This window comes from Bos taurus, chromosome 21, assembly GCF_002263795.3.
Source record: "Bos taurus isolate L1 Dominette 01449 registration number 42190680 breed Hereford chromosome 21, ARS-UCD2.0, whole genome shotgun sequence".
In the NCBI taxonomy this organism is placed as follows: Eukaryota; Metazoa; Chordata; class Mammalia; order Artiodactyla; family Bovidae; genus Bos; species Bos taurus.
The window spans coordinates 49,040,106-49,064,327 of NC_037348.1; the positions used below are offsets into that span (position 1 = coordinate 49,040,106).

The 24,222-nt window shown below is 36.8% G+C and overlaps 1 protein-coding gene and 1 long non-coding RNA gene across 4 annotated transcripts in view; one reads left to right on the top strand and one right to left on the bottom strand.

Moving 5' to 3' along the window:
- The window catches only part of LOC101904185 (uncharacterized), a 42,989-nt gene extending 24,687 nt beyond the window's left edge, over nt 1–18,302 (top strand). The window contains exons 3-4 of the long non-coding RNA XR_009492181.1: nt 1,741–1,907; nt 18,188–18,302. This is a non-coding gene — a long non-coding RNA (uncharacterized lncRNA). The remainder of the gene's footprint in view (nt 1–1,740; nt 1,908–18,187) is intronic.
- SEC23A (SEC23 homolog A, COPII coat complex component) overlaps nt 1–24,222 on the bottom strand; it is an 80,899-nt gene that overhangs the window by 2,068 nt on the left and 54,609 nt on the right. For all 3 annotated transcript variants that reach the window (XM_005222100.5, XM_024981874.2, NM_001435085.1), the window contains 6 exons: nt 22,659–22,812; nt 18,798–18,875; nt 16,963–17,124; nt 14,950–15,036; nt 11,975–12,130; nt 8,635–8,700 (listed from right to left, as the gene is read on the bottom strand). In XM_005222100.5, the coding sequence (XP_005222157.1) occupies nt 8,635–8,700; nt 11,975–12,130; nt 14,950–15,036; nt 16,963–17,124; nt 18,798–18,875; nt 22,659–22,812 (703 nt within the window). The remainder of the gene's footprint in view (nt 1–8,634; nt 8,701–11,974; nt 12,131–14,949; nt 15,037–16,962; nt 17,125–18,797; nt 18,876–22,658; nt 22,813–24,222) is intronic.

The following is a 24,222-nucleotide window of genomic DNA, read 5'->3' on the forward strand; positions in this document are numbered from 1 at the left end:
GGATACCAGAGCCAAGTGGAGATTCCTATTTGAGGAATAAATACATCAATACATCAGCTGGGAGGGTGACAAACCCCGATTCCATGGGAAGAGGAATTATCACAGTTTTATAATAAAACTGTAATCATAAATATAGTGCTTTCCTGAGTTCTGTGAGTTGTTCTAGGGAATTTCCAAATCTGATGGGGGGTTGTGGAACCCATCCTCTTATCTACCCCACCCACCCATCTCCCATCCGACCACTCTCCCTTTCTCACCACCCCCAAACATGAATTTGTAGCCAGCTGGTCGGAAACGTGGGTAACCTGGGATTCGACTTTCGGCTGGCATCTGAATAGGGTAGGTCTTGTTTGTGGACCATGTCCTTTGACTTTTGGGGTCTGCACTAACCCCAAGTGGTCAGAGTCAGATTTGTACTGCAATTCATCAATTGGCATTAAAATAGCTCCATATCCAATTTAGTCTTTCAAGTAGTAAAGTGTTCTTGAATGTATTGGTGCTTTTATCTCTACTAAGAAGTAAGCCTCCTTCATTGCTGCCTGTTTACTAAAATAAAATTTCAATTACATATATTTTGGCAGAACTGCCAGCTGGAAGGAAGAGAATTTATATCATGTTTTAAATAAAACACACATATATTTTCATTCAAGTCATTTTCTTTCTTTCTTTTTTTTTTTTCATTCAAGTCATTTTCATTGATTCTTGTGGGTTCTAAAGTTAGGGAAAATTCCTGACTTCTATTTTAATAAAAACTGTGTTGATGAAATGATCTTAATAATCCAATCCACTAATAATGAAATTTTATTGTAGCAAGAAAGTTTCCTGGAGTATTTTATATCTGGATTTTTAAATTCTTCACCTGATATCCACTTTCTTATTTAGAGGTATATATAAAAGCCTAAAATAAGGAAATTCAGTAATTTTCAGAGGATATCAGCAAATTAGTGGCAAACATGAGATAAGAATTCACAGCTCTTGTGGTTCTTCTCTGGCATAGCCACAGACATGCCATAACCTCTCCTGAAAAGGACAATCAATTTTATTACATGTTTTCACAGGTGAATTCATAAGAACTTGAAAAACTACATAATGAAGGGAGACAACAGCACTGGAATTAAGAGCTTAGAGACTGGAGCCAGGCAGACTGAGCTCAAATCCTGACTCTGCCGCTTACTGCCTATGTGACTTTGAAGAAGTGACTTTAGCTCTTTGAGTCTTAGTTTCCTCATTTGTAAAATACAGATAAGAACAGAACCTATTGCACACATGGCTGTCATACTGATTAAATGAGTTAAATTGTGTAAAGCAAATAGAACAATACCTGACACACGCAGGTGGCCTATAACATTAGTATCTATTTTAGAAAATCTATTCTTTTATAGGCTACATATATAGTTTTATTATATTTTATTCTATATTTTATTCTACATTCACAGTTAACATAGGAAGTAAGGTATCAAAAATGTGACTTAAACTAGTAATAAGCCAATAGCTCGTTTTTTTCTTCCTATAATTATACCTGATTTTTTTTCCACTTTACACATTCTCCACCTCAATTCACCCAATCCCAGATCTATTTCTCCTAGTAAAGACAAAATATATATGGGTTTTCTAATTTATATACTGCGACCTTATTTGAAATGATAAATACTAAATGCTCAACTCAATCTTATCAAAAATTTCCAGTTGACTGATCTCAATTTTTCAACTGTACCCTTTTTCTCTTTAACATACACCCAGGATTGGGCAGAGAGGGCCACGTTTTATATCATTTAGCATATGAAGCACTACAGCATCAGAGGCCTCCAGCACCATCACAGAAGCAGTGCTGCAGCGGCGCCCCCTTCAGGTCATCCATGGATAATACTTATACTGGACTCTCGATTTCTGACAAAAAGAAAACTAAGGTATTAGATTCCATAATTTTTAGCAAAATGCTTGGGTATCATGTTAACTCCCTAAATTTCAATCATCAATTTAGCTTAATGGTTAAAAGTTCAGATTCTGGAGTTAGAATGACATAGGATCAAATCCAAACCCTTGTCACAGTTTATGTGACTTGGGGAAAGTTAATCTACGTAAGCATCAATTTACTCTTCTGAAAAATAAGATTAACAGTACTCACCTCACAAGTGTTTTAATAAATAAGAGTTTATGAAAATCTTAGCATAATGACTAAAACAGTGCAGATTCAGCTTATTATTATCTATAAAAATATTAACATAATTTCTCTTATAAAAGTCATATGTCAAGAAAAACCTTAGGCTCTTGGTTTCTTTCTTACTCCTAATTATCACATTTATTTAATTTTGACATTTCAAACACCATTACAAAAAAGGGATGCTTTCAAATTTAACAAAATATAAAGACTGAGAAACACTGATTTAAATACATCAGACCAAAATTTCATTGTTTTTAGACACATGAACTAATTCAACATAGACTGAAAGATCTTTGAAATAGTTTTAAACCAATCTAAAAGGAGTTGTTTGTTTTGTTTTCATAAGATTCTCTTCATAAAAGATAGGATCAAATGCCAGCTTGCCCCAAAGGTATAACTGTGACTAATTCTTCAATTTTCCTAAACCAGATGGCATTTCTGGAAAAGATTATTATATTTTCTAAAATGTAATAATGAGAAGAAATCCAAACTGCTTTTAACTGCCTCTTTGAGGAAAAAACTTTATAAAATAACCTAAGGAGAGACAGACCTGATAATGTAATTAAAACCACCATATGTAAGGATATAATTTAACCGAATGATTGAAAATATTTAAACAAGGTTTTATCAAATGAATAAAAAGAACTCCTTTAATAACAACAAAGCATATTTAAGTTTCTCCAAAGACGATGCTTTCAAAGTTGAATACATGGATGGGTGGATGGATAAATGAATGAGTGAATAAGATAAACAATACTGCATGTTTGTTCCTTGGCCTGGGATTTCCTTCTCCATCATATTCACCCAATGAAATGATCTCCCTCCTTCAGGGTCTGGCTTAAAAAATGTTAGGGCTCTTATTTATGCCTCTAATGTTCCTATTTCCAGGCAGTAATAATTAAGTTTCAGTTTAATTATTATAGGTTATATTATTATTGGTTTTCTTTCCTATCTTAAATATCTCTAGAGAGAGACTGTTTTCTCCAGTGATAACAAGGAAAACTAATAACTAATATTTACTGAGTATTACTGGGTATATCAAGTACGTGTCATTAAACTCTGTAACAGATAAGGAAAAGAAGGCATAGGAAAGTTTAGTAACTTGCAGAATTTTCAACTATCAGCCCAGAACGACACATGGATTGATGCCTTTCTACCTCAATTCACCAATCTCAGATCTAGTTCTCCTAGACCAGACAAAATACATATGGGTCTTCTAATTTATATACTGTGATCTTATTTGAAATGATAAATACTAATGCTCAACTCAATCTTATCAAAAATTCCAGTTGATTGATCTCGATTCTTCAACTGTACCCTTTTTCTCTTTAAAAATACATCCATGATGGTTTTCCACCTCCATTTGTCCATAGCTTAAAATAATATGACCTATGTGATGGATTCATTTTGATATTTGGCAAAACTAATACAATTATGTAAAGTTTAAAAATAAAATAAAATAAAAAAAAATAATATGACCTATAATAATTAAACTGGAACTTAATTATTACTGCCTGGAAATAGGAACATCTGTGGACCCTCCCCATAAGCCCTAGTTGGCCACAGCCCCCGCCCTCAGGCATTGGTTTCTGACACTGAGACTGAAAGCGTCTCTTATATGCAGCCAGTTTCACTCATTTGTTCACCTAGTCCTTACGGGCAATTGATAAACGACCCCTGATGAATACTGTTTTAAAGTATCCTTTAACTTCCCCCTCATATTGATTATTTACTATTTTCATTAACTCTATTTATTGGTGCTATATTTTCTATGTTCCTGTGGTTTTCTTTTCTTAAATAAGTTCCTTTTACCTTGTGGGATCCAGAACCAAAACCAATACTCAACCGACTAAAGTATAAAAGAAAGGCTAACTCATGGACATCCTGTAGCCCAAAGTTCCACATCACAGGATTATACTTGGCTTTTTGTCTCCCCCCCACTCCCTACCAAGTGGAAGATGGTGAGGGATGATATTGAAAATCTATATGTACATGTATTATGTGGAGACAAATTTTTCTCACACATGCTATGTACCCCTTGAACAATTTCCAGGAGTAAGTTCCTTTCCTTGCTATTAAAAAAAAAAAAAAAAACCTCCTCACTTTTCAGGACTTTTAGACCATGGACTCAATTTATCTATCTATTTCACAAAAGCTTTGTAACTCCTAAAGCATCTCCACAGATTCCCCTACTCTAATCTCTGTTGTCCTGTCCAGATGTATTATAGTCAATATGTGCTAATGTTTAAGGTACTGTGGAAAGTCAAAAATGAAAGTGACACAGTTATTACCCTCAAGTAATTTATATTCTAACAGGAAAAATAAGTGCCATCAGAAATGGATGGGGAAAGAGAAGGGGAATGAAGGGTCAGGGATATTCCACAATATCCAGTCATACAATCACAGAAAAAGTTTCATGGAGTCAGTAAACTTTTAAAACTGAGCCTTGAGGGATGGCTGCTCTGTAAGTTACATGCTCAGTACACTCAGAGTGCAGTAGGAAGGCCAGTTTGATTAAAAAGACTAAATAGTAGCTAAAAGTGGGCAAAGCTATGTGGAGCACACTACAAAGGACCCTCAATAGCAATACAGAGCTTTTAGTAACTCAATAGGGGGTTATTAAAGATTTCCATGCAGTGCTTTGACTTAGAACTGTTTTAGGGAGACCACTCTGATCAGTGCCAAAATGGGAAGAAACAGCTGAAGCGGTGCCAGCAGGTAATTCCAACAGTCTATGTGAAGACTAACAGGGCCTAATCTTGATTAGCGACAGGGAAAGGAGGGAACGGCCAGGGAAAATAAGTCAATGATTAGGGGCAGAAGAGAGAAAATGTACATGACTAAAGTTCCAAGCCCTGGCAACTGAGAGAATGGTGGGCTCCTCTGTAAAAAACCTGCAAGTCAGTAAGTACAAGATGGTATGAGAGAGCTCAAGTTGGGGCATGCTGCTTATGAAATGTCTACAGGAAACTCAAGTGCTCTGCACCTGGTGGTTATAAACTCCAGTCTGCAGGTCACTGTGAAGCCAAAGCAAAGATGGAGACTTACAAGTTAGACTCAAATGAAAGCTGAAGCCACAAGAATGGATACAATCACCCAGAAAAAATTCTCTAAAATGTAGAGAATTCAAGGCAAACTTTTGAGGCACCTCTATATTCAAAGGGCTTCCCCCATAGCTCAGTTGGTAAAGAATCTGCCTGCAATGCAGGAGACCCTGGTTTGATTCCTGGGTTGGGAAGTTCCCCTGGAGAAGGGATAGGCTACCCACTCCAGTATTCTTTGGCTTCCCTGGTGGCTCAGCTGGTAAAAGAATCTGCCTGCAATGGGGGAGACCTGAGTTCGATCCCTGGGTTGGGAAGATCCCCTGCAAAAGGGAAAAGCTACCCACTTCAGTATTCTGACCTGGAGAATTCCATGGACTGTAAAGTCCATGGGGTCACAAAGAGTCGGACATGACTGAGTAACTTTCACTCACTTACTCACTATATTCAAAGAAAAAGGCCTGAATTCCAATTATTGCTTTATTTCTCTTCTAACTAGCCTGGGCCCCATAGTCAATTGTTTAACAATGCTCTCAAATATTCTACTCTCTTTGCTGTGTCCATCTTTCTTACCTCTAGTTCTAAATTAGCCCCAGTTCTTTCATCTTTGATGCAATGCCTAACTACACAGCATGGCTAAAGAACATTACGGAACCATGCTCAAGAAACTGTTGGTAAATAAAATGGACCCTCAACACTGCTGTAAGTCTTTTACTCACCCTCTATTGCTTTCTTATATTCTTTATAGCTGTTTTTAACCTGTTCTGTTGGAGAAGGCAATGGCACCCCACTCCAGTACCCTTGCCTGGAAAATCCCATGGATGGAGGAGCCTGGTGGGCTGCAGTCCATGGGGTCGCTAAGAGTCGGACACGACTGAGTGACTTCACTTTCACTTTTCACTTTCCTGCGTTGGAGAAGGAAATGGCAACCCACTCCAGTGTTCTTGCCTGGAGAATCCCAGGGACGGGGGAGCCTGGTGGGCTGCTGTCTATGGGGTCACACAGAGTGGGACATGACTGAAGCGACTTAGCAGCAGCAGCAGCAACCTGTTCTGTTATCTAGTCCTTAACCCCAGCATTTCTCACTCTAGCAATAATCTATTACTGAAAAGAAACAGGCTTCTCCAATGAGAGTTTTTCTCTCCACCTCAAAATCTTTCTGTCTTCACCCTTCTTCTCACTCTTTGCTTTTGCAGAAAGAAATGTCCTGCCTCCCTACCAGTGCTTAAACTCCACATAATGCGATCACACTGTCTCTTTCTGAGGATCTTAAACATCTATACAGTGTCCTTCTGGGTCTCCCCAACGTTAGCTCCTTACACTTAGCCTACAAGTAAGTTTTGTGCCCTTACTCTAATAACAATCATCCTTCTACTATTCATTCAGGCTAAATTTGCAAAAGAACCATTTATACTTAATGATCTCCACTTCTTCACCACTCATTAATTCTTTAATAATCTATCCTCTACACAATGACTATATTAAAACTGCTTAGCAAGGGCACAAATAACCGCCTAGTCCTCAAACCAAGTATCTGCAGCATCTCAGTATTTGTTACTCCCTTCTTCTTCCTTCTATAAAGTTCTCCCTCGCCACTTAGGACACGGTGTTCCTCTCTTTTTCCTTCCACTTCTCTGATTATGTATAAAATACTCCTAGCACTTGTACTTCCTCAAGGTTCTGTCTCATCCTTCTTTGCCTCTGTAGCCTCTCCTTGGACAACCATCCACTGTGATGGCTTTCAGTATCACTTGTCTAATCCTTGCCCTGACCACCAAACCCAAGTTTTCAACAGCCTGCTCATTTGGGCATCTAGATGGTATCTCAAACTCAAGGTCTAAAACGTTGTCTTTTCACTCTCATTCCTACCGGCACACGTTCTCCTCAGTTACCCAGGCTCAGAGCGCCTTACTCCCTTGTTCCCCCCCTCAACTATTTTTCAAAAATTCAAACCTTAGGAAAAAAGTACAATGAATACCAACATAGCACTGAACTTAAAATCAATGATGAACATTTTGCCACATTTTATGTTTGTATCTATTTTTTCTTTTCTTTTTCTTCTTGTTGAATCATTTTTTCAAGCTGAAGACATCACATTTTATCCCCGAACACTTTAGGATATATCTCCCAAGATCAAGGACAATCGCCTACATAACCACAACACCATTATTACTCTTAAGAAATTTATTACTATACTAGTATCTGATATACAGTCTATATATTTCACAAATCATCCCAATTATGTTCTTTATAAGCTGTTTGCTCTAATCCAGAATCCAATCAGAATTCAGATTTTGTATACAGCTGTCTGGCCCCAGAGTAAGTTTTACTTTCCTGCAACTGCTAATCAAATCTCACTGAGTCTCCTCTCGAAATATAACTCAAATCTATTCCTTTTCACCATCTCATCTTCTTTCTCTCTCACTTGGATTACTTCAGCAGAAACAGTTCCAACTTACAGACTGCTTCCAATTAATCTTAAGATTCAACTGTATTATCCAAGAATCAGAATTGGCTCTCTGGCCAAAAACCTTCAATGACATTCCATAACTTAGCAAATAAAAACTCAGCTCCTCAGTCCTCAGCCTGGTACTCAAGAGCCTCCATAACTAACTGTACAATTACATTTCCAGTTTATTGTTCTACTATTCATCCTGACATATACTCTTTATCCTAGTCCATACTGTCATCTACCTAGAATTCCATTCCTCACATAATTTCTACTTATTGGAGTCATAAGCACTCTAAAGGAAATATCTCTTCTTCTGCCATCATGCGACCTTTTTCCCTCCTTCTCCTCTATCCCCCCGTAACACTTTAAATTTTCCTAAAAGCATACAACCCAATCTGCCTTGTATTTTTAATGACTTAGGTATGTGCTTTATTTCTAATACTAGACTACAAGCTCTTCAAAGGCAGGGATGATAGCTGGGATCCTGAAGTACCAATATAGAGTCCTGCAGATTGGACACTTGATAAGTGGTGATATAGTGCAGCAGCAGCAGCAGTGTATCAAGAGAGAGAATTTCTACCAAATTAAAATACATTAATAATGATGTCCAGGCCTCCAGCCTCTCTTGTTCAACCACAATCCCTGACCACTCCCTGCGTACTGTGGCCTTTTGTGGTTCTCAGCCTAGCATTAAGTCTGAATCATCACCTTCTAGTTCATTTACTATACACTTTATTGCTTTTTGTCTCAAGGGAAACATGATAAGCTTGAAATATGAAAGGGTTCTACATATTTGATATAATCACTTTTGTATTTTCTGTGGTGCCACCAAATGTTAATTCTATTTTCACCTCTTTTTTTTATTACTTTCCAGCAGAAACCATTACCAAAAACAAAGGCAAAAAACGTAGCTTTCACTAAAATAACGAACTATAAAAAACACAAAGAAATAATTTCCACGGTCTGCTATTTACACTTACCTGTCCCCAGGCATACATATTATTATGAGTCTGTGAGGGGTTAACTTTTGAAAGCAGGAAACGAGCCTTAAAAGCAAAGAAGAAATAATATTATCCATCAAATATAAGATTTGGTCAATATAGGCTAAACAAATACATTATGCCATATAAAATCAATTCTATTTAATATATTTTCATAAAATTAATTTTATTAAAATGAAACTTTAAAAAAATGAGATAAATCTTGAAATACGTAGACCACTATATGTTACAAATAAGTGTAACCTCTCCAAATCATACATACACAATAACATTTACAGTAACAAATACAAATTGTAGAATTCAAAACTCAACATATAAAGAGTATGTGTGCAACAATTATGACAAAGTTAGTGTGACATTTACCAAACACCTGGTCTGAAACATCAACAAAGGTTCAAAGTCTCCAAAGGTTCAAAGTCTCTACATGTTCTTTCACTTTAAACAATGACTGTCAAACTTTTTCAAACTATAGGCTATTCCATGACAGCACTTGCCCAACATTTTGCCCATCTATCCACTATGCCTTATCATCATGAAATAATAACCAGAATTGAAAAGGAATACAGCACTACATGTGGTGAGACATCAATGAGAGAACAATTCATAAATTATTATTTCACATTAAAAGAACAAGACAGTCCTATCATTTGAAATTTAGTACCATACAAAATCTTTTCTACTTCTAAAGAATATCTTGGAGAAGGCAATGGCACCCCACTCTAGTACTCTTGCCTGGAAAATCCCACTCCAGTACTCTTGCCTGGAAAATCCCATGGATGGAGAAGCCTGGTAGGCTGCAGTCCATGGGTTCATTGAGCGACCTCTGAGCGACCTCACTTTCACTTTTCACTTTCATGCACTGGAGAAGGAAATGGCAACCCACTCCAGTGTTCATGCCTGGAGAACCCCAGGGACGGGGGAGCCTGGTGGGCTGCTGTCTATGGGGTCACACAGAGTTGGACACAACGGAAGCGACTTAGCAGCAGCTGCAGCAGCATAGAACATCTGGATTCAAATCCCAATTCCTCCATTTACAGTTTTCCTTGGCCACAAGTAACCTAAGTCTCAGTTTTATTATCCGTAAAATGGAAACAATAATAGGACTGCTAGAGAATCAAATGAGAGAAGTTATGTAAAGTGTTAACAGCTTTGCAAATTCTCAATAGGGTATAGTAGCTCCTATTATAAATATAGTAAAACCCTAATAATAATTGCTATCATTTCTGAGTAATAGTTACTGATATCTACTACCTACTTTGTAATACTGTGCTAGGCACTAGGGATACATCAATAAACAAAGCAAGGTCTGTACTTTCTAGGAACAAGTGAAAAAATAACCTATAATTAATTTATATACCTCTAATAAGAATTTAAAAGCAGCAGTAAAAGTTATTCAAGAGTTGGGCTTTCCACAGATGGCTAACAAACACATGAAAAGATGCTCAACATCACTCATTATCAGAGAAATGCAAATCAAAACCACTATGAGGTATTCACGCCAGTCAGAATGGCTGCGATCCAAAAGTCTACAAGCAATAAATGCTGGAGAGGATGTGGAGAAAAGGGAACCCTCTTACACTGTTGGTGGGAATGCAAACTAGTACAGCCACTATGGAGAACAGTGTGGAGATTCCTTAAAAAACTGGAAATAGAACTGCCACACGACCCAGCAATCCCACTGCTGGGCACACACACGGAGGAAACCAGAATTGAAAGAGATACGTGTACCCCAATGTTCACTGTAGCACTGTTTGTAATAGCCAGGACATGGAAGCAACCTAGATGTCCATCAGCAGACGAACGGATAAGAAAGCTGTGGTACATATACACAATAGAGTATTACTCAGCCATTAAAAAGAATACATTTGAATCAGTTCTAATGAGGTGGATGCAACTGGAGCCTATTATACAGAGTGAAGTAAGCCAGAAAGAAAAACACCAATACAGTATACTAACGCATATATATGGAATTTAGAAAGATGGTAATGACAACCCTATATGCGAGACAGCAAAAGAGACACAGATGTATAGAACAGTCTTTTGGACTCTGTGGGAGAGGAAGGGGGGATGATTTGGGAGAATGGCATTAAAACATGTATAATATCTTATAAGAAACGAATCGCCAGTCCAGGTTCAATGCAGGATACAGGAAGCTTGGAGCTGGTGCACTGGGATGACCCAGAGGGATGGTATGGGGAGGGAGGTGGGAGGGGGGTTCAGGATGGGGAACACGTGTACACCCGTGGTGGATGCATGTTGATGTATGGCAAAACCAATACAATATTGTAAAGTAAAAAATAATAATAATAATAAATAAAAAATAAAAAGGAAATGAATTTTAAAAAATAAATAAATAAAATAAAATACTTAAAAAAAAAAAAAAAGAGTTGGGCTTTCCTAGTGGCTCAGTGGTAAAGAATCTACCTGCCAGTGCAGGAGACACGGGTTCAATCCCCAGTTTGGGAAGATCTCACATGCCACGGAGCAACTAAGCCCGCGTGCTACAACTGTTGAGCCTGTGCTCTAAAAGCTGGGAGCCACAACTAAACCCATGTGCCACAACTACTACAGCCTGCACACCCTAGAGCCCGTGCTCCACAGCAAGAGAAGCCCCCTCAGTGAGAAGCCTGCGCGCCAAACCACAGAGTAGTACCCGCTCACTACAACTAGGAAAAAGCCTGTGTAGCAACAAAGACCCAGTGTGGCCAAAAATAATAAACAAAAAAAATTTTTTTAAAAACAGAAAAAAAAAAAGTGTATGTTATGGGGTCCTAATTGAGTCTTCTGTAAGGCCAAAAAAGGCTATATGTACGTTATTTAACCCTAATAACTCTAAAAATTACACACCTTTTTATAATGCCATAATGCTTTCCTATTACATGACATTTTCTAGAAAAGTGAAATGATAGAACAAGGAAAACAAAAATTATGTTACCATAAACTTCATATTCATAGACTTTGTCAGTAAACAAAGAGATCTGAGAAAAGTACACTAAATTATTTCCTAAGTTGTTCATATCTACTTGCTCAACTAAAGCTGGCATATCACCAAAACACCACCCTGGCTCTTGACTAGAGCTGAGCTGGAGGAAGAAGATGGGAGAAACCGCCACCTGTAGTCAGCTAGTCAATGATCTTACTGCTCTGCTCTCAAAACTAAGGCAAGAAGGAAGCATATCTTCCTCTGGAAACCATCTGCCCATCTCCTTCCTTTTCATTTGCCTGGTGAAGCAGTCTATTCAAACTAATGTCAGAAGGCAAACAGGAACAACTCATTGTAAAATCATCAACACACATGCAAACAAATGAAGAGCATTACCTGACTGCCCCCGTGTTCCGTGTCAATGTACCTCGGCATTGGAAACCTGGAGTGAAGGATTTCCTGGGCGTCATCCACTGGGGCTTGCAGAAGGTGGCGGAAATTTTCATATTCTGGCATGTCCTGGTATCCTGACTTGCGCCACTGAGCTATGGTCTAATTTTAAAACAATTAAAGGAATTATTACTTTTTTTCTTGCCTAACCAAATATTTGTTTTTCAAATGAAACAATCATCAGAAAATAAGAAAATCATAGACTATTATCCCATTTATTTTTAAGTTACTAATTTTTTAAAGTTACAATACTAATTTCAGTATTCTTGCGTAAACAGATGCAAAATTAGGATATTTCTTCTTTAAAAGTAAAAAGCAATAATAATGAAAAAATTTAAAACACTACACTTATCATATTAAAGTTAGATAAAAGGTATCCCTGGGCTTCCCAGGTGGCTCAGTGGTAAAGAATCCACAAATCAATGCAGGAGACAAAGGTTCAGTCCGTGGGTCGGGAAGATCCCATAGAGAAGGAAACAGCAACTCACTCTAGAATTGTTGCCTGGAGAATTCCAAGGACAGAGGAGCCTGGTGGGCTATATAGGCCACGGGGTCGTCAAGAGTCGGACATGACTTAGCGACTGAACAACAACAACAAAAAGGTATCTACCTAAGCTTATGATAAATAAAGGGGATTTTTGGTACAGAAGATTTCCTGGAGACTTCAAAATTAATTACCTCTTATATTATGAATCTTTACCAATGGAGTTACATTCTCACAAGATACATAAAGGTAAAAACTTTAATAATAATAGCAATAATATTATAAAGATAATACACCTATAAAAGAGCATCTGAATCAATATTCTTAAGGTAAAAATATTGATTTTATTAATCAACGTTTATTAAGGTAAATGACTCCAAAACACCATTTAATTAAATCATCCAAAGATTTAACCTGGCTTGATTTCTAAGTTAACTGAATCAATCAATGTATATCTTTATATCTCTATATTTAACAGAGGAACAGTCATCTGAATTTCCGATTTCTCATTTATGCATGTTAACAAGCTATTTGAAGAAATAAAACTATTGAAAGACAAAAGAAATAATCAAAAACCTAGCTCTGTCACAGAGCTAGTATCACAGGCATTATTCTTAAAAGTTTATAATAGCCAGGACATGGAAGCAACCTAGATGTCCATCAGCAGATGAATGGATAAGAAAGCTATGGTACATATGCACAATGGAGTATTACTCAGCCATTAAAAAGAATACATTTGAATCAGTTCTAATGAGGTGGATGAAACTGGAGCCTATTATACAGAGTGAAGTAAGCCAGAAAGAAAAACACCAATACAGTATACTAACACATATATATGGAATTTAGAAAGATGTTAACAATAACCGTGTATACGAGACAGCAAAAGAGACACTGATGTATAGAACAGTCTTTTGGACTCTGTGGGAGAGGGAGAGGGTGGGATGATTTGGGAGAATGGCACTGAAATACGTATAATGTCATATATGGAACGAGTCGCCAGTCCAGGTTCGATGCACGATACTGGATGCTTGGGGCTGGTGCACTGGAATGACCCAGAGGGATGGTATGGGGAGGGAGGAGGGAGGAGGGTTCAGGATGGGGAACACAGGTATACCTGTGGCAGATTCATTTTGATATTTGGCAAAACTAATACAATATTGTAAAGTTTAAAAATAAAATAAAATAAAAATTAAAAAAATTTAACCCCCCCCCCCAAAAAGTTAAATAGCTCTAGTAACTGGTAACAGTTAAAAATAATAATCAATAGGTCTTTAAAAGTCCCATATATTTAAAGTGATATTTCAAATAAGATCTTCCCTGAGTGCATGCGCGCCAAGTCGCTTCAGTGGCATCTGACTCTTAGCAACCTTGGGGACTGCAGACCACTAGGCTCCTCTGTCCATGGGATTCTCCAGGCAAGACTACTGGAGTGGATTGCTTTGCCTTCCTCCAGGGCATCTTCCTAACCCAGGGATCGAACCCTGGGTTATGTCTCCTATGTCTCCTGCACTGGCAGGTGGCTTCTTTACCACTAGCACCACCTGGAAAGCCCCTTCCCTATTACAGTGCAAATCTAAAATCATTTACAGTTATAACACTGGAAAAATATATCTGCACAAGTTACCTGAACACTAGACTATAAGCTTGAATATAAGTTTATGAAAAAGATCTGTATTTCTCAAAGCATCTAGATTTCACTGCTTTCCACACAGAGGAAGCACTTAAATACTGCCTGAATGAATAAATATAGGAATGAACAGAGTTATGCTAAATAACCTAGATTAACTCAATTGCTACTCAAATAGTCTGCTCTTTTCATTTACCTATCAAATTAAGTCATAAATTTTAATTAGCTTGTGCTTTAAATGAATCTTTAAGATCAACTGAAATATTTTTTTTTACTTTAAATACTTCGTGTGGAATATTTGGGGGGTGGGGATGGGGTCTGTGTCGGGTTTTAGTTGCACCATGCAGGCTCTAGCTCCCTGACCAGGGATAAAACCTAGCCCCCTGCATTGGGAGTATGGAATCTTAACCACTGGACCACCAGGGAAGTCCCAGAATACTTTTTAAATGGATACATGAAATAACAAAAAGGAAAGCCCGCCTACTGACTTTTCCCTTCTTAGTGTCTTCAGGTAAAACCCAAAGGTATGATATGCTCACTCTTTCACAGCTATGCTTTGTATAAAATTCATTTCTCCAATTATGTGCAGACAAACAGACAAAACAACCACAGACAGGTCAACTGAAAATTAAGTCTAAAAATTCACAAAAGGAAGAATCACATTTTACACATAACTTAATAAAAGTGGAAATAAAGTTTATCATAGAGGAGACACTACTCATATAGTAAAGGGAGGAAAACTTCTAGCAATACGAATTAAAAGACTTTACTGAAACTACGTGCATAGCTTTAAACACAAGGGAATCTTACCTCACCATGATAAATCAAAATCTGGAAAAATGTGTCCATGAGGAGAATACGATCTGCAAGAATGCTGCTGCTATCAAGAAGAACCGGCTGATGTGAGGATAATAATGAAAGAGGAAGAAGGAAAAATTAATTACTTAAAAATACAAAATTGATCTTTTTAGGATCTTTTAAATCTTTTAAATGTATTATCTTACTACTTAAAACCTCTTGCTATTATGAATTCTTAAAGGATGTTTCAATTTAATTTTCTGAGGAATCGCTCAACTGAAATAACAATTGAAAATAGAGTAGTCAAGAGGAAATCAGAGAATAGATTCCTAAGTCTGATGGTGTGTGGCACCACTGAGAGAGGAAAGGCTTGGGACAGAGAAAATTTGGAGATGGAAACATAGTTCTGAATATGAAATGGAAGTGGCCTGAACTGACATAAATTTGGGTATCACATGCATGAAGATGGCAATTAGAGCTATGTGATTAGACTGCACTGTTTCAAGGGAATCCAGAGAAGCCAGAGACTGAGCCCAGACCACACCAACATTTAGAGTTCAGAAAGGGAGAAGCCAGCAGAGGGAGTCTGAGAAGGAACAGGCAGTGAGGAAGAGGAAAACCAGTAGGTGCTGTAGGCATTGGAGAAGCCTAGACCAAAAGTTTTTCAAGGAGAGTCCTCACTGGGTAAATGCTGTTGTGAGTTCCAGCAAGATGAGGGCTTGGTAGCCTTTATAAGAGTTGTTTCAGAATAATCTCAGGGCCAAGAGTCTGACTAATATAGGTGGAGAAGAGAATGTAACGTGGGAACATATGGACAACAAGCAACTCTCTGCGTTTAGCTGTGACTGGGACCAGAGCAATGAGGCGGCAACTAGAGACAATGTGAAGTCCAGGGGCTTTTGTTTAACAAGAGTGACACTAAGGTTTCTGTGTTAATAGAATGATGGTGATGAGAGAAGTGACAATGCAGAAGAGAAAGAGGATAACTTTAAATGCAAAGCCTTAAGAAATGAATGGGATTCGTGGATTAAATGGAGAGTTTGAAACCTGACAAGAGCAGGCAGTGGGATTCTATTTTTCTTCCAAACACTTTTTGACATTTTCCAGATGTTTACAACTTACATATATTACTATGAAATTAAAAAAAAAAAAAAAGGTATTTCTAAAACTTACTTTCCTCATTCAAATAACTATGAGACCAAATGTATAGCTAGACCAATTACAAATGCATTTTCTAGAAAAGTAAAAACTATGACAAATTACTATAAAAAATGGCAACAAAATATAACTTTTTACCCACTATTTTTTTACAAAAGTGAATAAAGGCAGCATTAGAGATCATTAACAAATAGATATCATATTCTCTTTATACTGACCCTTCCTAAAGTTATTATTTTCAAATATAGTCATTACACACTTTTAAGTAAACAAATTGTTTTAATCATGAAACAGAAAAACTATCTATTTGAAAATAGGTAAAAATAATTGGGACAGTTTGCTAAGAAGGCAAAATGGATAGCTTTATCATTTTTCTAAGTATATATCTTTATAATCAACTGTATCTTATGTTCCAAAAGACTATAGGAGAATGGGACTGTATTAAAACAAAGCTTTTGTTTAGACAGAATGCCCTAATTGTCAGACACTAAACTCTGGAATACAGTTTCTAGAATCGTCATCACCTGCAGACATTGGTAAGGACATAAGTCATGAGACCGATAGGATTTTTATCAACCAAATGACTAGACAAAATAATCTTTAAAAAGTCTGTTAAAAATTTTTTTTAATAAATACAAAGTCTCTTATAGCTGTTTATCTTTTTAATAATTTCCTAATATAGCCTAGCATTTTATCTAGCATATAGTAAGCACTCATAAACATTAAGAGTACATATGAATAACAAGATATTCACGCCTGAATTAAATTCTTACATTTAATAACTATATTTCAAGAAAAACCTAGTTGTTTTACTTTAATAGCAGACAGCACAGTAACAAAACCAATTTCTTTTTCTACCCCTCTCACCTCCGGTGGTCCACTAAAAGAATAAGCGTACAGAATAGGCTGAATCATGATGAGAGACTGGGTCAAGTCTTGACGCATAAAGTGGTGACGATAATAGGAACTCTCATCAGGACTATTGTTAAAAACTTGCAAGAAAGGAGATCTTCTTAAATGAAACATAAACTACAAGATAAAACATGCGAGACAGCTTTAACTGATTTTAATATGGCAACAGAAGTTTACTACTATGAACACATTTGATTACAGCCATTAATACAAAAAAACAACTTCTAAATTGTATTTCTCAGAATCTTACCCATGATATTTATCAGTTACTTAAAAATGCAACTCAACAACAGCTAAAAAGAAAGAGATGACTCAAAAGAAAACCAAGACTAGGGACAAAAACCCCTTGTTTGGATCTAAGTCAAATATTTAGACTGAGGGCTTCCCTGGTGCTTCAGTGGTAAAGAATCCGCCTGCCAAAGCAGGAGACACAGTTTCAATCCCTGGGATGGAAGATCCCCTGGAGAAGGAAATGGCAACCCACTCCAGTATTCTTGCCTGGAGAATTCCAAGGACAGAGGAGTCTGGCGAGCTACAATCCATAGGGTCACAAAAGAGTTGGACACGACTTAGTGACTAAACAACAATAACTTAAACTAATGCCCTCAATTCCCTTACTATTTTCTGATATAAAGTGAGATCCGAGAATTCTCAAAACACAAAGGGTTGCCTCCCTTAAGACAAGTGAGTGACAGTCACTTAGTTGTGCCTGACTCTTTTCGACCCCATGGACTATATATAGCCTGCCAGGCTCCTCTGTCCACGGAATTCTCCAGGCAAGAATACTGGAGTGGGTAGCCACTCCCTTCTCCTCTAAGACAAGTAGACACTGCCTTATTCTAATCCTCCAAAATCTCAACAAGAGACTTGGGGAAGTCTCCCCCTATAAACATGGAGTTTCTAGGTTAAAGATCAATAAACTATTTTCAAAAAATAAGAGTATCTCGGAAAAGAAGGTCGAAGCTTTAAACAAAGTTTTTGTGAGGAGCAAAAATTTGAATTTCTGTATCTCAATATTAATCATCCTTCCAGGTTAAGGTAATATAAAATACCACTTCTTCCATAAAGATATACCAAATAATCCATTTGGAAGGATTCTTTAAAGTTTCCTTTAAATATTGTGTCTCTGTTGTAGTGTTGAATCTCACTTTCTTTTCTGCATTGTTTACATATATTTCAGATCTCACCCTTCAAAATGAACACTCCTTGAAAACAGAATCCACGTCAACCATCTTTATTCTCCTAAATTACTTGCACTTCGTATATACTCAGTTGAATAAATATTATCTCTATTACTCATCATATAAACCTATACTTTTGGGAATATCTACCAAAACAACAGACAGATAGACTCCACTATCCAAGTAGAAAGGTTCTGTAAGATAAAGGTTCTTTTCTATTTATCTGGGATATCTCCATAAAGTTGTCCTCAGGCAACGATACCATAAGACTAGCAGATTGTTAAAATTACTTCCTTTCGGCAGTACTACTATTAGTTAGATCCCTTTTATCAGATGGAAAGCTAATCTGCTTCATACCAAACTGTGCTCCCTGATAAGGTTCTGGTGTAAATTTCTACTCACCACAAATATATGCTATATGCAAGGTTATCATAAAAATATTACTTACTTTCACTAACTATTCAACCATAATACTGTTTTCTTAGCTATCTCAAAACTTAAAACCTAACCAAAAGAATAATCCTATAAGATGAGTAATAAAAGACAACAGGAAAAGTGAGACCCGACGCTACTGTCAACACTAAGAACACAGATTTTCTGTCTACTCACCTGTGGATAAAGGGAGAAAGTTTCTGAAAATCTGAAGGAACTTGGATCATCTTTGTGATACTCGCCAAACTTCTGACACTAAATAAAATAAAACTTGTTAGTAATACATACTCTGGCACAGAGGTAAAACTTCTGCCTATGTGTTTTCTATTTTTAAAAAGTTATTCTCTTTAGGAGGCAGATACTGGACACAGTAAAACTGGGATATTATTTATAGACTTACCAAGAGAATGATTACCAAAAAAGACAGAAATCTGAATTTTGGAAGCAAACAATACATTTGCTTCAGTGCAGAACAACTCATCTTAAAAGTGTTTGCATTTTTTTAAACTAAGTGTCTCTGATAGCAAATAAAGAGCTCTGGGTGACGGCCCAAGGAGCTCAGTATGTGCCCCCTAAGACCCTACCTAAAAAAGAGAACAGTCTATAGACAGAAAGATGTGCTGTCAAGATACCACAGTGGCTCTAAAGGCAAAATGATGGTATAAAATTGGGTACACTCGAAAAAATACCAAAAAGAAAGAGCTACTGAGGAAAAGAAAATCAAGATCAACGGGTAAACCCGGACAGAAAGAACACAAAGGCAGAAACTAAAAGGCAATAAAGGAGACACATACTCTAGCAATAGGGAAGTAAACCCTCCATGATAATATAACAAAAGGCATCAAAGTAACTGAGATAATCCACAGGAGAAAAGTGCTCAGCACAACGGCGGACACTAAGCACTGAGTAAATGGTAGCTTCCTCTTTGTTCTTCAGCAAAGTCTCTGACCTGAAAAGTTTCTATAGTACTTATGTAACTGGTCTACTTCCTGGCAACATCTATTAGTACTTGCATATGATCAAGGGCAAAAATAACCACCAAAAAGTAACAAGAGATTCACTGCTGAAAGTAGTGCAGGGCTTTTGTAGCCTAAAATGTTCAACTAAATCATTTACATAGCTATCTGTGCCATAAACAACACATAAAAGGCATAATTGGTTTGACCACATTTTTGGTTTTCAGGAAAAATCATTTCAGAACCACAGCTATCCAAAGGATAAAAAAGCTGCAGATGCAGCACTAATCCTCAGAAAACAGATCTTGGTATCTGGGAATAAGAGTACTTCTGACATCAATGTGCCCTAATAACGTTTCACTGATGAAACTTATAGATTAGGATAATAATTTTCACTGTCCAATATGAAAGCCACTAGCTATGATAAATTAAAATTAATTAAAATTAAATTAAAATCCAGCTTCTCAGTTGCACTAGCCATATTTCAAGTACTCAAGAGCCACATGTTGGTAGTAGTTCCATAATGGACAGTGCCAATAACAGAACATTTCTGCCACTGTAGAAAGTTCTCCTGGACTGGTCTAAAATATAAAATATACTTGAGATCTAGAACATCAAACACGTTGGAAAGAGTTTTCAGAAAAGCCAGTATGCCACACATCATTTGATTTTATTATATGATCAGTAACTTTTTCATGTTTTTCATTTTCATTTTTATTGGTGACTGCATTCCTTCTTTTGCTAATTCCTTGTCCATGATCTTTGCTTATCTTTTACCCAAATACTACTCATTTGCAATAGCTCTTATATATGAAAATTTTCACATTTTGCCATACATGTAATAATGTTGGTAATAAATTGTGCTAATGGTATTTTTACCACACAGACTTTTGTTTCATTTGAATGTAATAAATCTTTTAATATTTTTATTTAATGGCTCCTGATTTTATGTTTCATATTTAAAGTCCTTTTTCATCCAGAGGTTAAATGCATATTAACTTATTTTTTATAAATATTGCCTATGCCACAGATAACAATATAAATTTTGTATAATATACACATACATAAATTTCTAATCTTTGGGTTACTTTTTAAAATTTTACTGAACACTCAAATGCCCTGGCATTAATTACTGGAATTGAGAGGAGTAGTTTTTATTTACAACCCAACCAGAACACTACCACAAATGAGAAAAAAAACAAAAACTGAAGCAAAAAGGAGGTATATTAAAGATCCACTGTTTGAGTTATTTAGTAGTAGTAAGACTGGGCAAATAAAGCGATAGTAACACAATTTTCTTGGAGAAAATAACAACACTTGTAAGAACTTTAGTCTTTAATTCAGCTATTAGTAATGCACAAAGCCAGCCACATAAATGAGCCCAAAGGGTCAAAGCCTAACCTCTGTAAGAAAATGGTAATGATGGAAGCAGTCCTCCTTAAAAACAGCACAACTAAAGTGCCTGGTCCCACCAGTATACCAGAAAAAGTGCAGCTTCACACGGAAAGCTACTTATCAGTGGGTTTTACACAGGTTGATAACCCAAGGTGTACTATCCGATTTCGTGTCATATGTCATAACCTACAAATGCAGTGATAATAGGTTAACTACAAATCATAACCATATGACAAATAAATGTGCTGATTACTTCAAACAGCTTTTAGATTCTCAAAGCAGTAAAGTATTTGTTAAAATTACATAGTCACAATTAGTGAAAAAGCTCAGGAAACAAGATATTTCAGAGCAAAATTTATTATCTAGAGAAGAAAAAAATCACACAGTAGATAAGAACCTAATAATGACCACATGTAAAATTACAGTAAGTAAAATGCTAGGATAAGATGAAGTCTGAGAAATTAGAAAGGTTCCATTGTAAAACAATATAAAAAGTGAATGCATTCAGGACATGTTAAATGATGTTGAAGAGGTCTGCATAATTGGCTGAAAAATAACAGCTTCCCTAATCAAGCGAACAAGTCAACAGATTTCACCAATGTCATGCCAAGTTGCTAAATAACTGTGAAATTCCAGAGGACTTTTCTGCTGCCCTAAACAAGCAAAGGGCAAAACATATTTAATGTTTTGATCTTCTTATATGGAAACCAAAGTCTACTTTGGAGAAAATATGCTGGCATTTGTACTGACGGTGTCCAATTAATGGTTGGCTCCAAGAAAGGTTTTATGACTCTTGTCAAAAAAAGACAGGCTGATGTTGCCACAACACTGTTTTCTTCACAAAGAGGTCCTAGAGTAAAAACGCCCTCAAAAGTGAAAGAATGAAAGCACTGGATGATGCTACAAAAATGGTTAACTTTATTAAACAAAGACTAGTTCCCTCAATAATGTTTTAAATATACATGAAAATTTAGACAAAGAACACAAAAACTTCCTGCTAAAAAAAGAAATTTGATAGCCTAGCAAAGACAGTTCTCAATAGAATTTCCAAACTCAAGGAAGAATTGAAGAAGTACTTTCAAGGAAATTATAGGCCAGAATTTGCTGAGTAAATAGGAAGCATTAAGAACAGAACTTAACTAAGCATTCTAGGTCATAAGGAAAGTAATGGGTTCCTGACATGTTAAAGCCCAAGTATAATTAGCATTCTTAACAACTTTACTAACATATAAATGGTAGTAAATTGGTAGCCTAGATACAGATAATAAAGACTCGTCTATGTTTTGTATGTTAATGTGTATAATTTTTATATCCTAATTAATTTCTCTTCAAACTTCCACTAAAATAAAAATAGAAAATTAAAACCACAGCAGTGGAGGAAACTATGCAAAAATACAGTAAAAACAAATACAGCAATTAAATTGGGAATTAATTTGGTATCAGTCCCCCCAAATAATAATAGGTTACATAATTGTCACTCCTTCATTTTAAGGAAAAAAGGCATTTTCATTTACTGGAAGAGATCGATGAGCTCTACTATTCATGACTATGCCTTTCTCAGCAACTTGATCAGTAGTCCCTCCACAGTCCTTCAGTTACACTGTCAAGTACCTTTGAAAGAGATTATCAGAAAATACTGACCATCAATAAATGCATACCGATTCAGAACAGTATGTTTACTTCTTACCAGTCTTATGAGCTGTCTGTCTAGCCATCTAAGCACATCTGGACCTTCTTCAGTTTCAGCTCTATAAATCGCCAGCCGAGCCATAAGAATGGCAGCTGCCTCCTGGTCAAAAGATGCAGCAATGTTTTGGATCTGAGTTTGAGCATCTGCCCAGCTAAAAACAAGAAGAAAATACAGAATTGCTGCTAAATTATAATGTTCATGACACCTTAGTTGGCTATTACACAGATTTAAATTTAAAAGATACAGAAAATTACATCAATATTTCAAAATTCCAATATTACCTAGAAAAATTAGGTTTAAAAAATCACTAATAGTAGTTTCAGTATAGTACTCACTGTTTTCAGAAAAAAATATCCAAACCTAATAAAATCCTCTAAAATAACTGCATGTGCCTAGGTGCTTCAGTCCTGTCCAGCTCTTTGCGACCCCACGGACCGCAGCCCGCCAGGCTTCTCTGTCCATGGGATTCTCCAGGAAAGAATACTGGAGTGAGTTGCAATGCCCTCCTCCAGGGGATGTTCCTGACCCATGGATGAAACTCGTGTCCCTTATGTCTCCTGCACTGGCAGGCAAGTTCTTGACCACCAGTGCCACCGCAGAAGCAGTAGATTTCCAAACACATTCCTTAAAACATTAAGATCTTTACATATAAAAATAACAGCATAGGTATGTGTGTGTGTATGCACACAGATACACGGGTTGGTATCACAACAAACTGTGGAAAATTCAACAGTTAGAACTGGACATGGAACAACAGACTGGTTCCAAATCGGGAAAGGAGCACATCAAGGCTATATATTGGCACTGTGCTTATTTAACTTACATACAGAATACATCATGAGAAATGCTGGGCTGGATGAAGCACAAGCTGGAATCAAGATTGCTGGGAGAAATATCAATAAACCTCAGATATGCAGATGACACCACTCTATGGCAGAAAGCGAACAAGAACTAAAGAGCCTCTTGATGAAGGTGAAAAAAAGTTGGCTTGGCTTAAAACTCAATATTCAGAAAACTAAGATCATGGCATCTGGTCCCATCACTTCATGGGAAATACATGAAGAAACAGTGGAAACAGTGACAGACTTGATTTTTTGGGGCTCCAAAATCACTGCAAATGGTGACTACAGCCATGAAATTAAAAGACACTTGCTCCTTGGAAAGAAAGTTATGACCAACCTAGACAGCATATCAAAAAGCAGAGACATTACTTTGCCAACAAAGGTCTGTCTAGTCAAAGCTATGGTTTTTCCAGTAGTCATGTATGGATGTGCGAGTTGAACTATAAAGAAAGCTGAGAGCCGATGAATTGATGCTTTTGAACTGTGGTGTTGGAGAAGACTCTTCAGAGTCCCTTGGACTGCAAGGAGATCCAAAGGAAATCAGTCCTGAATATTCATTGAAAGGACTGATGTTGAAGCTGAAACTCCAATTCTTTGGCCACCTGATGCAAAGAAGTGACTCATTTGAAAAGACTCTCATGCTGGGAAAGATTAAAGGCAGGAGAAGAAGGGAATGACAGAGGATGCGATGGTTGGATGGCATCACCGACTGAATAGGC